The 16,305-nt window shown below is 36.4% G+C and overlaps 1 protein-coding gene across 9 annotated transcripts in view; it reads right to left on the reverse strand.

The window, feature by feature from the left end:
- The window catches only part of OSBPL6 (oxysterol binding protein like 6), a 96,669-nt gene that overhangs the window by 13,988 nt on the left and 66,376 nt on the right, over positions 1-16,305 (reverse strand). For 5 of the 9 annotated variants that reach the window (XR_002439638.1, XM_021399721.1, XM_021399722.1 and 2 more), the window contains 11 exons: positions 13,877-13,939; positions 13,631-13,705; positions 10,040-10,205; positions 8,951-9,081; positions 6,933-7,040; positions 4,565-4,702; positions 3,448-3,532; positions 3,003-3,256; positions 1,533-1,670; positions 1,126-1,189; positions 474-552 (listed from right to left, as the gene is read on the reverse strand). Coding sequence is in view for 8 of the 9 variants with exons in the window: in XM_021399721.1 (XP_021255396.1) it covers positions 474-552; positions 1,126-1,189; positions 1,533-1,670; positions 3,003-3,256; positions 3,448-3,532; positions 4,565-4,702; positions 6,933-7,040; positions 8,951-9,081; positions 10,040-10,205; positions 13,631-13,705; positions 13,877-13,939 (1,301 nt within the window). In the remaining variant the exon portion in view is untranslated. The remainder of the gene's footprint in view (positions 1-473; positions 553-1,125; positions 1,190-1,532; positions 1,671-3,002; positions 3,257-3,447; positions 3,533-4,564; positions 4,703-6,932; positions 7,041-8,950; positions 9,082-10,039; positions 10,206-13,630; positions 13,706-13,876; positions 13,940-16,305) is intronic. The other 4 variants (XM_021399723.1, XM_021399727.1, XM_021399726.1 and 1 more) reach the window with 2 other exon arrangements.

A 16,305-nucleotide genomic window follows, 5' to 3' on the forward strand; every position in this document is an offset into this window, starting at 1 on the left:
AAGGAGCAAGAACAGAGTATTACAAAACCTGCAGACATGCTTAAAATTTCCCCTCCTTGCATATTCTTATGGCTTACAACTTAAAACCAGTTTTATTTGTATTGAAACTCCTTCCTCCCACTATTTGCTTAACATCAAAGAGCATTTTTTGGCTTTCACATTTTGAAAAATGACCTTCAAATATTAGTACTGGTTCTTCTGAGGCCATAGTAGCAGCACTGAGAGCTTTAATAAGCACAGTACTAGCTGAAAGCATTGTCAACCTTGTTCTGGACAGTTGATCACTTCAGTGTCCCCACCTGTGTGCACACACAGGAGAGATTTGAGCTACATGCTAACCCTCACCCACACAATTCAATTTGTGTGACCTCTGCTTACCCTTCATTCAATCCAGTTACAAGGCAGTATTAGATTAGTAATAGATTAGACTAGATCAGAAACCAAAACCAAAAGGAAATGAAACAGTAGCTTACTTTGGAAGAGTCACATTCAAGGTTCCAACTGGAAGAATTTCCATTGATTTTCCCCAAAATTTGTTTTTCCACCTGATATCTGAATATAAAAAAGCAAAAGATTTACAAAACCAAAAAGACCCAGTTCTCCCTCTTGCACTGATCTGTGGTACTACATCATCCAGTTTAAAACAGCACAGTATGAGGTTGTCATGAAAAATAATGATAATAATAATAAACCAAAACTAGAGAATGGTATTAGATCAGAAAAGATAAAGAGAGGTTTCATTTTCTTCTAGAAATTATACCTGTGCTGTCAAATCTCTCATGAGAATATTCAACATAAGTAGAGACAAGGAAATAAACAGCTGCTTGTTCAACTTGGTAAAAAGAACTGCTTGTGTTTATAAGAAATAACAATTTTCATGGTAAAAAGCTATTAAGTAGAAAAGTGTAAGCACACTGCAAGTGACAAGAAGTTGTAACAAGTCTACTCACTCTTAAGAATGAGAATTTTGAGTGAATTAATCTAGAGCATCAATTGTAATATGTTACTACAAACATTTGTGTAAAAATTTTGCGTAAGTTCCAAATACAAAGCTCAGCTTCTACAGACAAAGTTTTTACTTGCTAGTAAAAAGAAGTTTTATGCTTTCGAATTAAAAATGCATACCTTGCCAAAACACAAAGTTCTTCGATTCACAGTGACAGGCTGAAATGGGAGGATGGTGGCTAACCTGAAAAACAGCTTGTCTGAGTTAAAAACAATTAATTTTCATTTCTAAGACAATACAACTGTTACTGCAATATAAAAATATTAAATAGCCCACACTATTTATTAACCTATTTTGCTATGAAACCTGATGACAACTTAAGCTTGTTTTACACTATGTGCTTAAAACACTACGACAGAGATTACTTTAAAAACATACACTTTCTAGTATTTAATGAGTTCACTCATACTCAGTATCTTTCTTTACTATTATGAAAACAAACAATTTTAACTTGAAAGAAGAAACAAGGTCACTCTGTCAAACAAAGAAACCTAAATGTCAGTGTCCATCTAGAAACAAGCTTTACCTGCTCTGAGAAAAATCGAAATCCTTTGTCTTCTCTAATACATTCATAAGTTTCACCAAGCACTGGGTTAAATGGCTTGCTTCCTGCTCTGAAATATGTAGAGGCATAACCCGATGCTGCAAAAGCAGCTATGAGAACCTGTTTGAATACAGACATGAGTGTAAGAGGAAAGTAGGCAGTGATTCTTAAACTGTAGGATATCACACAGCAGTCTGGACTAAGGACACATACTTGGAAGTAAAACCACACAGCCCAGCTAGAACCAGTATATACTGAGCTTCTTCTGTGGTATCATTTCTTTTTTTAATGGCCTATGTCAGTCTCTTCTCATAGGCCCCTGAAATAATTGGTACAATACACTAATTTCCTACCTTTGATCAGGCTTATCACTCATGAACTACAACACAGACGCAGCTGTCCATGCTCTTTGTGAGTAAGTATTGGACGATAATTTTTAATGACAAGATCACATTCAATTTCCCCATTGGTACCCGTTTTATTTACTGCCAAACATGAAGAGCTCCCACTGAGGATGTCCTTCATGCAAAGTTATCACAGGACCTCCTATGCATGTGCTGCCTGTCAACCCCCTTATATCAACCTGTACATTCCAACCTCTAAACAAGGCCAGCTGGAGTAATATGCTAACTGACATGCCACATTAGTGCAGACTGCAGCTCCAGTTAGCAATTGCAGTTCAAAGAATCAAGACCTGCACGCAGATAACAAGTTCATGGTTTTTCCAAGAGCAGAGCACAAGCAGGCAACATTCACAGCAGCACCACACTTATGGTCTGATCTGGGTAGTTCAGCATCTCTGTCCAGTTTTTGAAAGTGCCTCAGCTGGGGTGTGCAAATTTAAGGTGCTTGTTAGAAGTTTGGCTAGTACCACTTGCCCAGTAGTGAACTAGATCTCTGTGGCAGATAAGAGGACTTAATTCAAGGAAGCTTTCAGTTGCACCGTGTCTTTTTCTTCTTGAACTCATCTATCTCCTCTTCAAGCCCCTATCATAAGACAGGTCCAAATACTTCAGTGGTAAGGAAAAAATGCCTGCATTTAGAATCCCTTGCTCCCCACGGGCCATGTGAACAGGGCAGTGCATGGACCTGAGTACCTGGCCATGACAAAGTGACAGGCCTCCTACTGCCAGGCACTCACAGCGCTGCAAGGCTGTGCCAGGGAACAACTGCTATGTTCAGCAACAGCACTGCCAAGTCCCTTAACCACCTTTCCCTGTCTCTCCTGAGGAACAGAAGACACAATATACAAAAACACGAGAGCCAAATGCAGGCTGCTGGCTGTCAAGTGAAAAACCCAGACATACCTACACGGCAGCTGGACCTGTCCAGATGACCTGACCCAGCAGGGAGCTCCGTGAAATGGAAGAGCAAGAGAGGGCCCTGCACAGATCTCCACAAAAGGAGGTCTTTTTAATACAGACATAAGAAGTGCTACAGTAAATTTATTACCATGCGTTCATAGGGATCATCTGTTTCAGCAGCCTTGTCCAAGAGTTCACTATATTCCAGCTCTTCACAAAGATGTTGCAAGGTGTTCAGAGGCTCATTTAGCTCAACTGGCATGGATACTTTGGAAAGATCCTTGCCAATGTTATTTCTCAGGATATTCCATAGATTGATGTTACTGGTGTCAGGGCTGGGAGCTGGGAGACAAGTTCGTCGTCCGTTCCTGAATGCACCTCCTGTTAGTTCACCGTTGACAACTGGGAAGGGAGAAAACTATTATCACAACAAAGCACCACATTAAGGAAAACAGACTCGGTCATTGAACTAAATTCACCACCAGAAAAAATAAGCCCAGCTTCACTGATTTCAGCAAAGTTGGTCTTGTACAGAGAAGCAGTAAATCACAAAACCAACATAATTTCCCGAAGTTCAAAATGTAGCAGTATACTTTGCCGTGAAATGTCTGCGACACTGGTGTTGTCCTCAGATATATTATCACTCACATCACTGATATAAGATTCATCATCAGAAGCCTAAAACGTAAATAAAATATCAATTAATTCAAATACATATAAAGTTTACTAAAAAATTACACAAGTAATTAGTGGAAACAAAAATATTCAGACATCATCTGTAGCCAATTAGAGATTTTAACTAAATCAATTAAATGTTTGAATCAGCCATACTGTCCATGCACTAACAGCGTCAAAATAAATTATATGCTTTCCTTATGTTTCTGCATTGCTTATTATGAAGCCAAATACAGATATTACATTTGCAAAAGGGTGACTTCAAATGAGATCAAATGAACCAAAAAATGACAACGTAACACATTGGGGATAGGCGATGAGAAGAGATGGTCAGACTTGTGTTTTTTATGCAGAATCAAACTTTAAAATGTAGTTTATGTTTCAGGAAAAAAAAAAAGTACAAACGTTGACCAATCATTTTGAAAAACAAGAATTACATCAGTATTAGGACTACTTCTAAAATTATTGTTTAAACTGCTTTTTTTTCAGAAGAATTTAAAAAAAATTGTTTATCTCTGTGTGTCTTGTGCACATCTCTAATGGGATGCTGACGTGCCAATCTGTAAAATATCAGCTTAGCTCAAATACCACAGGAAGGTTGTGGGCAGCCACATGATGCAGGGTCCCAATTGCCTCTCACTGGTCATCTTTGAGCTTCAATGAGACAATTTTTGATGCTTGTCTACTTCTCTGACTACAGAGAATAACTTACAAATATGATACTTTAAATTAGTTGGCCACATAGTCACACCTAATTGCTGCTGTCTGTCATCTTTACCTGAAACTGACATAGTCTAGCAAGTTGTATCAGTAATGTATGTACTGAACATACATTACTGATACAACTTTCAGCTCACTTTTACACTTCAGAGAACCTCAGCAGCCCGCCACAAGTGAGTCTTGGGCAAATTTATCTAAACCTTATGCATTCTGATACCTTTTTATTCTGAATAGCATTAAAAATAACCATTCACTAGTGGCATTAATATCTGAATCTATCCGACAGCAATGCTGCAGTACACTGTCACAGCCTACCTCATTTTCTGACGAGCTGGCAGACAAAAGCACCTCCTGTGCATCAAAGAACTCTGACACTGATTCAGACATAGAGAGCCTGCTCTCGTTAGAAACTTGCTGAGACAATGGCAAACTGACATGAATTTGTTCACCTGTCTGCAAATAACGCACAGAGAAATACAAACGTTACTTCTAACAATAAAGAAATGTGCATAAAAGGGGAAAATGACCTGAATATTTTTCTATGTCATATACAGGAAAAGACAGTAAAGATAGCATTTTAGTAGGGTTTCTTGTGTACTCAACAAGTGAGGTTGGAACAATTACAAAATAGAGTGCAAACTGAGCAGTGAGATACATGTCTTCATTTAAGGCCAGCTTCCACCTGCTGCTAAGCTTTAGCAGTGAATAATTGCAGAGTTCTGTATGCAAAGGAATGATTTTGTGGACAATATCTGCACTGTGACAAATGAGTTCAACTGTGAAATGTAGATGTAAAGATACCTGGTCATAACAACTAACAGTTTTGGACGTAGCTCCAAAAACTCAATAAGGGAGTTATACATAAATTTCAAAATAAGTGGACTTGTTAATTAGTCTAGTAATAAATGTTTGAAAAGTTTGTATATTCAGGAGGATAGCTATAATATATGTATTCCAAATCTCACTTGAATTAAGTGATTAACACTGACTTTCTACTACTAGTGGGAATTAATTCTCTATGGTTTACTATAAAGAAAATTTAACAGCAAGTGCAAGAATTCCCAAACTGTGCTCTTTGGATATCAATTCAGGGACAAGCTAATTTAAATAGCTGAAAATTTCTTCCTCTTCCTGCTATTTGATGAGAGGAACACCATGTTTCAACATGTTACCCTACAAGCTCTTAAAAAGGGGGAACAACATATTTAAGATTCTCTCTCTACTATTCCACCAAAGCAGCTGCTGCTGTAGAGGCAAAAAGGCTTCTGACTTAATCCCCTAATTTCTACAGCATAATGTTTCTGGGATTACACAAATGTGTTTTAAACACAGTTTCTCTTCATATGGGAATATCATCTCCATTCACCTTATTCCAGAAGCCTTGCAAATGGCTTTGTTGACACCTTCACCCTATTCTATATAGGTGCCTCAAAATGCACTGACAATAAAAAAAAAGTCAAAAACAAGCCAGAAGGTCAAAAACTCATCCTTTTTAACTAAAGTTTATAAACTTGTGGATGATTTATGACATTTGATGAATTGTAGTGGAAACAGAAGCTCATTTCAGTGTTACCTTTACAAGAAGTAATTAAAATTTTAAGTTATTGTATTAACTGGAGGGACTTGGAAAAAATACAAAGATGCTCACAAGGCATATTCCATAAACTAAGATTATAATTATAAAGTAGCAAGAGAAGAAGTGAAAGAGAGATCTGGGATCTTCTTTGAAAGTCTTTTTCAGTCAGACACACTTGTACGAAGATAACTAAGTACATATTAAAAAGAAACAGCTAAGCAGCAAAAAATACAAAATATAAGAGACAGTCATTGCTCAGATCTTCACTGCCAGCTGCTCCAACTGCAGGTTGCTGTGTGCCCTAGCACTGCGTCTTCTCTTGTCAGTCTCCAACATGACAGGATCTTCCAAAAATGGTAGGGATGTTTTCAAAAATCACATAAAGTAACCAGAAACAGATTTTCATTTGCCTTTCTTCTTGGAAAAGAATAATTAGGAAACCACAGTATGTTAACTGAAATGATGTATGCATAGAAAATAATGAATGAAAATGACAAATGAAAAGTATTTCAGTAAAATCCAAGCAGAATGGTTGTCAAAATGACAGTATTAACTGTAACATATTACAGTTTGCAAATTCAGATCTGTCCTTCTCATGAGGGAGACTGATTTGTAATATGTTTGATAATCTGTCAACTGAGGAAAGCAAAACAAGATAGAATACATGTTGCAAACATGCTATTAGTATAGTGCTTTGTTCATACACTGAACCCTTTGAATGCCACTCAAGATACTAAACTTAAGCACTTTCCATTAGACACTACACTGCTCTATTCTTTTGGCAAGAAAAGTAAGATGCAGAAATAGTTACCTACTGTGTGTTATTGTGTGTTACATTCCAGTACAGCAAAACCTCATTAATTCCCACAAAGCTGCAATCCTTCCCTATTTCTCTGCAGAGACCAGAGTTCTTTTGTGAGCTCTGACATATGCAAAATATAAGACAAAAGTTTAAATTTTATGTAGAACAAATATAGTCTGAAAATGTCTATAAATATCCAATTTCCAGCCTGAAAGATTGGATAATGTGGCAGGTGTGTTTTTGCTATTACTGAGGAACAGCAGGGTTTGATCATATTCTAAATCCATTAAAGGCTGAAGTCTTACCTCATCAGGACTAGGGATAATATTTACACTGACAACCTGATCACAAATAACAGATTCTGAATGTATTCTGTTCAAGCGACTCCTTAGTTCAGCATTCTGGTTGAGAGCCTTAAAATAAAAATCACACATTTTATTTACAAATAAAAATAGTGTTAAACGGGAAAAAAAAAAAAAAAAAAAAAAAGCTTAACCTCAGAAATGTAAGAAAATCACAGAACCTAATTTCTTCCATTTATAAGCAAATACCCACTTTGAGACCCTCTCTAACATCATTTCATCAATTCATTGCCTTGCTTTCAATAATTTTCCAGGGTCAGAGGGAACTGATACTCAATATAAGTAACATTCTACCTTAATTCTTCAAGTAGCTCTTTGGCAGCTATGCCAGTGGTTTACATGCATTACAGAAATGGGGAGTGAATGTAGCAAGAAAGAATGAAACTGTAGAACGATGAAAATGAACCAACTGCAATATTCTTAATTTATGGCTCAGCAGCACTTTATGAACAAAGGTTATCAGCTCGTAGAGCCCACAGAAGGAAACTGATTGTTTTTCAGCAGACAACAACAAAATCACTAGCATCACGGAGTGTCTGTCTGTCCAGACCAAGCTCCTATATTTGCATGTGTGTGCTCACAAAAAACAGTGGACCACAAAATAAACTGATGCCAGCAGAACGTAATTGGTGCCTGGTATCTGCTTATTTTTCCCCTCTTTTAATGCCCAAGCTAGATTATAAGTATGGGTACATATATACATCGTTTGACGTCAAGAAGGATATGACTGCACATTTGTTGAAATCCAAAAGAGTATAATATGTTACACACCCAGAAATGAACTGACTTAAACCTAATATATCCCTTGCACTGGGGATTACAGAACAGCAGACATATTGTTGTAGTGGGCAATTACTGTTACCACAGAGTAACAATCTTTCTTCTCCTTCCGCTGAAGGCAAACCCTGGAATCGATTGCATGATTGCACTGAAACAAAGCAGGATCAAAGTAAAATAGGCTTAAACAGTCACTGAAGACAGTTTAAACAATGCCATTTTGCTTTGTTCTGAAATGATCTGGGCATGTTCACATGGAAGGGTTGATGCTGTAGCTTCCTAAACTGCCAAAACCTGGTCAAGAGACTGTCTGACTATGCTAAATTTCATTTACTGCCCACTGAGACAATGAACTGATGAGTGACAGTGATTTTCAGACTGACACTGGAGTCCAAGAACAAGAAGAACCTATGACCACCTATTTCATACAAGTTGCTAGCAAGTCTCCACAAGTCCTGGTTAAATTTGTATCAATGACAAAACAAATGGTTATCCTTATATTTTGGCCTTAATCTTTCTTTATTGCCATATGCAGTAATCATTCTGTGTAACATTCTTGGTTGCAAAAGCTTTCACTTTTCCTTGGCCAAAAATTCAAAAATTGGAGTTGCTTTGCAATCTGAAGATACATCTCATGGAACAGTATAGGGTAGTTCATCAAAGCACTTGCTGCTGCTTTATCTTTTCATCCCAACTAAAGCCAATGACAAATTTGCCTTTAGCTTAAGTGGGAGAGGCACTGGCCAATAACAGGTTTGGATCTGAAAATCCAATTTACCCATGATTATTCTTTAATGCATAATTCCTTTTGCAGTTGGAGACAAGGACATAAAAATCTGAAAATATACAGTCAAAATTTAAAACTTAATTAAGAAAACTAGAGTATCTCTTCAAATGCGCTAGAAGCAGCTCCAAAAAAAGATATCTATTATTTCCATGAAAATTTTTGATACTCTTGTTTTACCTTGGAAAATTATAATATAAGCTTACAAAAATAAATAATATCCTCGGCATGCACTGAGGTTAGACATGTGTTCCCATGTCCACAAGAGAATATTATACCATAGTTCTGGTTAAGAACCTTGCTGTTTTCTTGGCTTCCTCTACCTCAGGGAATAGCCAAAACTCAAATAAAAAGTGCACCCAGCAAACTAGCTGGGCTTGCAATCAAATCAAGAACATACCTGAGAAAGGGACTGTCTGAGGTGTGCTATTTGAGCATTGTGACCTGTAAGATCCTGTTCTGAGACAATCTGCTTAAGCTTCTCCTTCTCTATAGCTATGCTGTTAAAGGCAGACTTCAAAAGAGAATGCACTAAGGAAAAAATTAAAAAAAGAAAACAGGCGTTTTCTTAGGTATGGAAGTACACATTAACATTTATTAAAACATTTTAGCAATAAAGACAGAGAGTGAGATTTCTATCCCACAGATACTGAAATTTGAAACAAAGATCTGAATGAACTTCAAGTAATCTGTACCCAAATTAAGTACAAACACTTCTTAAAGTTGCAATGTGTGTACAATATGTTCACATGTTATCTGAGAATATTCTTGATGCTGAGTGAATGGAAAATTGCATATTTGGAAAACCTGTATCCAGTGCTGTTTGTTTAGCTGTTTCAGAGTAATAAAATCTAAAGCTTAGCTAAGACTTGATACCGTACCAATAACTTAGGCTTATTAGGTCTTCCAATAGACTTCTGATAATTTTTAAGAAAGTAGTGTCATATTTTTCCTGTGTTTTTTATATAACACATAGCAAACTGATTACAAATACTTTTTAAGATAGCCTTTTTCAGTCTGCAGGACCATTCTTTTTTTTTTTGGCAATGCAATTACATTTCTAAAGTATGTCCTCCTAGTAAGCACTACTTTTGTTGCATCCACTGATGTAGAAAATATCTCGCAAAAAACTTGCACACACAAAAAAAGCCCTGCACAAGGTTATGTACTAGAGACATTTTGATTCATCTTTTGCAAGAGATAAAACCAAATGTTTCCAATTTCAATGATGTATTTACAAGGTGCAAAAAGAAGTTCAGACTTCTTCTAAAAGAAATCCGTTATTTGACAGAGTTTACCTTTCTCCGTACTCATAACATCCATGCAAAACATGTGAAGGATAACATACGTAATCTTTAAGTAAATCACCTGATCAGCTCTACATTCTCTTCTGGTATCACCTAACACAGCTTGGTCATGACAAAGTGAAGGTAATAATGAAACACAACAGAAAAGTACAGTAAAGGAAAGGTTTGACGTTTCTAGTTACCTTTTTGTGCCATCAGGCAGAATTCTTCTTGAAGCTTCATGTACTCCGTAGAGCACTCCAGAGGATCTGTAACATGGCTTGGGGGGGTCTGGAACTCGATATCTGCACAAAGATTGGGATTGGACGAATGCAGCCGAACTGGGGACATCGTGGCACTGAAAGGAACCTACAGCGAGAAACAGTAAAGAACTATTGTTTAAGGAGAAAACCAACTTTTTGATTCTGTTGAAGCAAAATATAAATTCCTTCTGAAAAAGAAAAGTACTTGGTTCAAATGTCAAGAATGTAGGACAGTAAAAAATCGCGTTTTTTCTTACTAAATCGCAGCACAGTTGATGTGGAATTCCTTGTAGTTCTTGAAAATTTTCACCAAAACAGACAAAAATAGCCTAAGTACAGAGATAATATCTAACAGTGGAATATTCAATTCTAACATTTACAAAAATCGATCATTTCCTAATGCTTAAAAGAAGACTAGAAAATTTAGCCACAACACATGCTGCTTTATATTTTGTCATTGGAGAGTCCGTATAGTATGAAACCATTCTTACAACAACAACATGCAAGCTCCTCCACAGACCTAGAGACTATTCCCAAATATATCATTGAAAACTAATCTAACTAACAATCTAAAAACTGTTGGTAAAACTTAAGTAGAAACCATTGTACAGGCAACAACAAAAAGGGAAAATCATATCATCTTTCTATATTTTATCAAATTAAAGAAACAAACAAAAATAAATCTCCACTTAATTTTCATTGAAAGTACAAGAGCCATAAATTAATGCAGAGATGCAGTGTAGTAAAATGCAAAGATTTGGGGTTTATTATAATTTTCACTTCTTTTTCCTTCTATTCATTTGAAGTACAGTAAACAAAAATATACGTGCATACCTTATTCATAAATTTTATGTATAAATATATCATGTATACTGTATAGTTACCTATATGCTCCATATGCAGTGTATGTATACTGCTGCTACATATGTGATGTGTGCATGTGTGACAGTATGTTTTATTTTATCATTTACATACGTTTGTATAAAAACTCATCCAAGAATCCAATTTTCAAAACTAAATGAAAGGGGAATGCATGCAGAAATACATTTTTTTACTTCGGTATTAAGTAGTGTTAAACATGTTCAACACATTCAAGCTAATTTATTTTATGATATTAATAAAATGTATAAATCAAAAACTTCCACACTGCAGCCCAGTGTAATTATTCAAACATGAAAAATGGAGCAAAACAAAAGTGTCTCCTGAGACATGATTAAGAGCAGCAGATAAAATAAAAAGTCATATTACTAAGATATATTTTTTTAAATCAATGGATAAGTTATATACTGCCATCAGCATCTGAAATTTGTACCTTGTTATTTGATTACATCAAGGAATGGTTCTATCAATCCCTTCCCATAACATTTGTCATCAATATCCATCTTAGGTTTCTTATTCCCTGAAGAAAATCTCAAAATCCTATTGGACCTATTAATCACATCTTGAGCACATTCTGGGCAATATAATTTTCCACCTTGCCCTTCAATTTCCATGTACATACAGCACAGACTAATGGTTTCACAGTGCCTATCCACTGTAAACTTTATCCTCGTCTCTCATTGTTTTGATTTCTAACTGTACTGACAAAGTAGATGTTTTTTATTGGACTTCGTTTTTGACTTGTATCAAGAAGATTTTATTAATAGGGATGTTGAACAAATTCCTTCTTAGAGACCTCATTTCTGTCTCATACCTCAGCCGGCCAGGCTGAAAAACAACGTTCCTTCAGTGAGTTCTATTGAAGAAAGGACATTGTTTTAAAGTGTGAAAGTGTGTCCTAGAAACAGCACTCACACGTTCTACAATTACCGTCACACCGCTTGCAAGAAATATACATTGACACGTCAGAGACAAGTAGCTGCTTTGCTGATTGCTCTAGATACAAGAACCCAAAGTAATTAACTGTTGACTGATATGAGCTCTCTTCATCTGCATCTTGGAAGAGTTTCCAAGTTACTTTCCACAACCAATGAAAAAACATCAACACTAAAACTCAATCTCCTGAATCACCAACAGTCTAAGAAGCACTGCCCATTAACCTCTCTTCTGCCTTTCTTTCTTTCTCTCTTTGTTTCTTTGTTTCTTTCTTTCTTTTTGTTTCTTTCTTTCACTGTTGTGCTTTTTCTCTACACTCATGGTGACTTGATGCTGCCTTGATTACCTATTATTTTTTCTATCATCTTTTTAAGTACTTAGCTTCTTGATGCATCCTTCTAGTTTTTTTTCTTTCTCACTCTCGAAGACATGACTTCAGGTACACCTTGTCCTGACTTTCTGCTTTACTCCAAGGCCTGAAATACCCGCTCATTCATCAGCCTCTTCAGAACTGCATGTTCACGTAGAGACAGACTGTTCCCAGTACAGTGGGTTGTAACATGAGCCTCCCCTTTCTGCATTTTACTTGATGTAATTCTGTATCTTCCAGATTATACAGACCGCAAACTGAGATGTGGATATATTTCTCTGCTACAAAGGCAGAGAAGATAAGATCACAACAATCAATTATTGACTGATTACAGGGGATTAAATTTAGATGAGTTATTTTGGGAACTGGAGGAGCACTGATTTCTCTCTTGTTTTTCACTAGGACCTAATAGTAAATGAGGTTCATGGTTCAGGTAGCAGGGTGCAAGGTATTCAGGCTTAAGCAGAAAGTATGTCTGATGTAGTGGATTTTAGCTATGGGCTGGAGCAGCAGACCTTGGAAAACTTTAGACTGATGCTGACTGTTTGAGATAGGTAGGGGTATGTGTTTAAAGCTCACTTAATTCTTCAGCTGCACAGAGTTCTTTTTTTCCTATATCTTTCTGTCTTCCCCATCTAGCTGTTTCACTAATCCTTTGAGAGACTAATATGTATTGTGCATTCCTAATAATTGCTTTCCTGACAAAGCAGCAGCTGAAGGTATACTTATTATGCTAATTTGATTTCATAAATAGCATTTCCCACTCCCACCTAGTAGTCTGCATGTTGATTTCAGAGCTCCAAAATTTGTGTCAAAGGCTTGGAGAATTAGCAAAAATGAAAATCAGGCACTAGCAGTAGTAATATGACTTTTTCGGATCATGGAATGTAAACAGAAAGTACCTTCAATGAAAAGGCTAATCTTTTGTTACTAAAAATAAAGAAAAATCAGGAAGTGTCATCATTCCACGTTTGTTTGTAGCAAATCTCCTCATTTCTGCTGTCTTGCTACAGACTGAGAATCTTTTAACAGAATTTGATCTTTTCTATCCATTTTGAATAATATAGAGAGTATAACAAAGCTATTTCCAAATAGTGCAGGGCCCAAATCTGTTCATCACTTGCACTTGCATAAAGGAGGAGGGATATTACCATGAAAACAAGCTCAGATCCACATTTGTGACACCCACTTGTGTCAGGCCTGATCACTTTTAAGTGACTCAGCTGAGAATGGGTAGCATGGACACCTCCATAAAGTGCAAAAAACATCTCCATAAGCTTATTACGCATTCAAGTGATGCAGCTTCCCGTCTTTCAAGCTATGCCTTGATTTTTAAATCCACTCACTGTTGTAGCCACTGCAGCTGCTAGTCTCTGCCGGCGTCGTGTTGTGCTGAACTGGCCCTTCGGTGCTGGCCCTTCCTGACATTGAATGAGAGAAGAGAAGGAAGCAGAGAAAGGGAAGGGAAGGGTTGATGGGACATAGGAAGATGAAAGGTGATCAAAAAAGGGAAAGGGAGAGTCTTTAAGTGGATTTCAATTTTGCTAACTCTTACGTCCTACACATTCTGAGAACATATCATATGTTCTCACCTGTGTATGCCAGAGACTTATATAGCTAGGTACTTCGCTAACGTTATCTCCAGAAGAGTTGGACTGCAGTGGACAAAAAAAGAAAAATTAATTCTATTAGCTTTGCTGTTCAGAGTCATAAGGTAATTATGGAATAAGAAAACAAAATAGATGCTATGGCATGGAAGAAAACACAAAATGAAAACTCCTTCACCTGACCATCTAGAAGATGAATTCTGAAAGAGATCACTTTGCATTTGTGGAAGTGCACCAACTGTGGTCACTGAAGATGCATGCATCTCAATGATAAAAAATGTGAATGTGTACGTTACAGAGAGCTTCCTTACGTAAACACTCCTGTGCACGTTACCAACATTTCTCTGTCCATCCTTGGTCTTGTGTTTTCATTTTCCCCACACACCATCCTTTTGAGTTCTATAAGATCCCATTTCTCATTCTGTACATTACTGAAGGGTTGGCTTTTAAAGCAATTTAAAATCTCAGATAGAGTAGCACAAATGAAAACTAAATGTTCCAACAACTTCTTCCGTTTTTGAATGCCTAACATGTGGCTGCATCCTGCCTAATTTCATTTTTACATTACTTTTAAGAAAATCCATCATCATATATCAAAGTTGAGTACATGCTGCATGAAGTTTGCATGATGCAGAAAAGCTCCACACCTACCACAAAGCCCTTCTACTTAAAGTCTAACTTAATGTCACTATTTTGAAGTATTTGGACAAATTTATAACATTAGGAAAGCCACCTTATTATTATAGAAAATACATTCTTCTTCATCTATATATTCATTTATAGCCATTTCAGTATGTTTAAGTTCATATATGTTCTTGTTTTCCTGAAAGCAGCTTGGGTACCATAGAAATAACAATGGTATAGTTTGGACACAAGGACATCATGCTGAAGAACGGGATACAGTAGTTTGTTTATTAGCTGAAGACTCTTGCCCCTTGAGCCTGTAACACTCCCTTCTTGTAGGGATGGTACATCTGAGAAAGGCCATACCCTTCACCCTCTGGCTGATGCAACCAGCAGTGCTACTGACCACACAAGAGTTGTCTAATTATGGCAGTAAGAGAAGCTTTGCTTTGCACCTTTTTTTATTGTAAAATTATCATAGTAAAAAACATGCAGATAACCTCTAAAACAGAGACTGCCAACTTCATTAGAGGCTGCATCATATGCAGAATTTAAAGCCCTTTGTGCTCTACAGAAGTATGTCTATACTCTGAATGAGAGTTTAGAAGATATTACTGTTTAACTAACAGAGACATATAAATTTATACATACATGTAAATAAAGAGAAAGATGCACAAATATATATATCAAGCACTCAAAATCTGCAAGATTCTAAATGGGGGTATACATCACTAAAATGGAACAATGAGCTCCACAAAAGCACCATTCTCAAACACAATATAAAGTCAGGTAATTATCTGAGTTACAATTAGTAACATAAAAAATAAGTACTTATTTAAGGGAAAAAGTAATAAGCCAGGTTTTGTTCATGAGTTGCAACCCTCAATAGAGCAAGCTGACTTTTCAGGTCATTCTGTACTAAACAGTTCTTCTGCTAAACAAATTCTCCATTGCCCTTTGAATCAGTCTTGGAACTTAACTTCTCTGAGCATTGAATGAAATTATATCAATGATAGTTCATTTTGTTCCTGTGCAGTAGTATTCTTTTTATTCCTTTCAAGATCTTTGGACTATCATGAGAATGTAAAATTGTTCTTTAACCAAACAGAAAAAAAATGACGGTTTTTGTACAAAAGAATCATTTGTCAAATGAATGAATGCAGACCAACTATCCTGTTGTTGTAGATTATTTTCTTAAGACATTTTTAAAATAGACTTTTAAAAAATAAAATAAACCTCCCTTATATAAGCAATCCTTCTCCAGAGAAACAGTCCAAGCATTTTTCTCCTGAGTAAAGGCCTGTAAATTAACCTATTAATTCAGCAAAACTAAACCCCCAAATCTACAACCATGTATGCACATGCTATGATTAATTTTTCTCAGTGAAGCAACCCCACTTTCATCAGAGAGTTAACTATGTTAAGCAAAGTTATGTGCAGACAGATATGCATTGTAAATGAATGTTTGTAAGAAACAAAGCAAGTAGATAAACTTGTCCTCACAACAAGAAGTACTTTTTAAACTCTTCATACACCTAGCACTCATATTCTAGAAGTGTGTTAGTAGGAACACAAAAGCTATCTTACTAACTCGTTATGAGTACAATGCAGACTCCAGATGGGAGAATTCTCTCCTTCCATCTTACGCAATGCACACAGAGCTAGCAAAAATTACAGCATTGGTTCCTCGCTATTTGTGAACTGAACACCTAATTTTCATGCTCTCTGGCTCTCAATATCATACTGCAAAAGATCCTTCTATGGTAATTAATAATTCCTTATTCTTCAAC

The sequence above is a fragment of the Numida meleagris genome, chromosome 5 (assembly GCF_002078875.1).
Source record: "Numida meleagris isolate 19003 breed g44 Domestic line chromosome 5, NumMel1.0, whole genome shotgun sequence".
Taxonomy (NCBI): Eukaryota; Metazoa; Chordata; class Aves; order Galliformes; family Numididae; genus Numida; species Numida meleagris.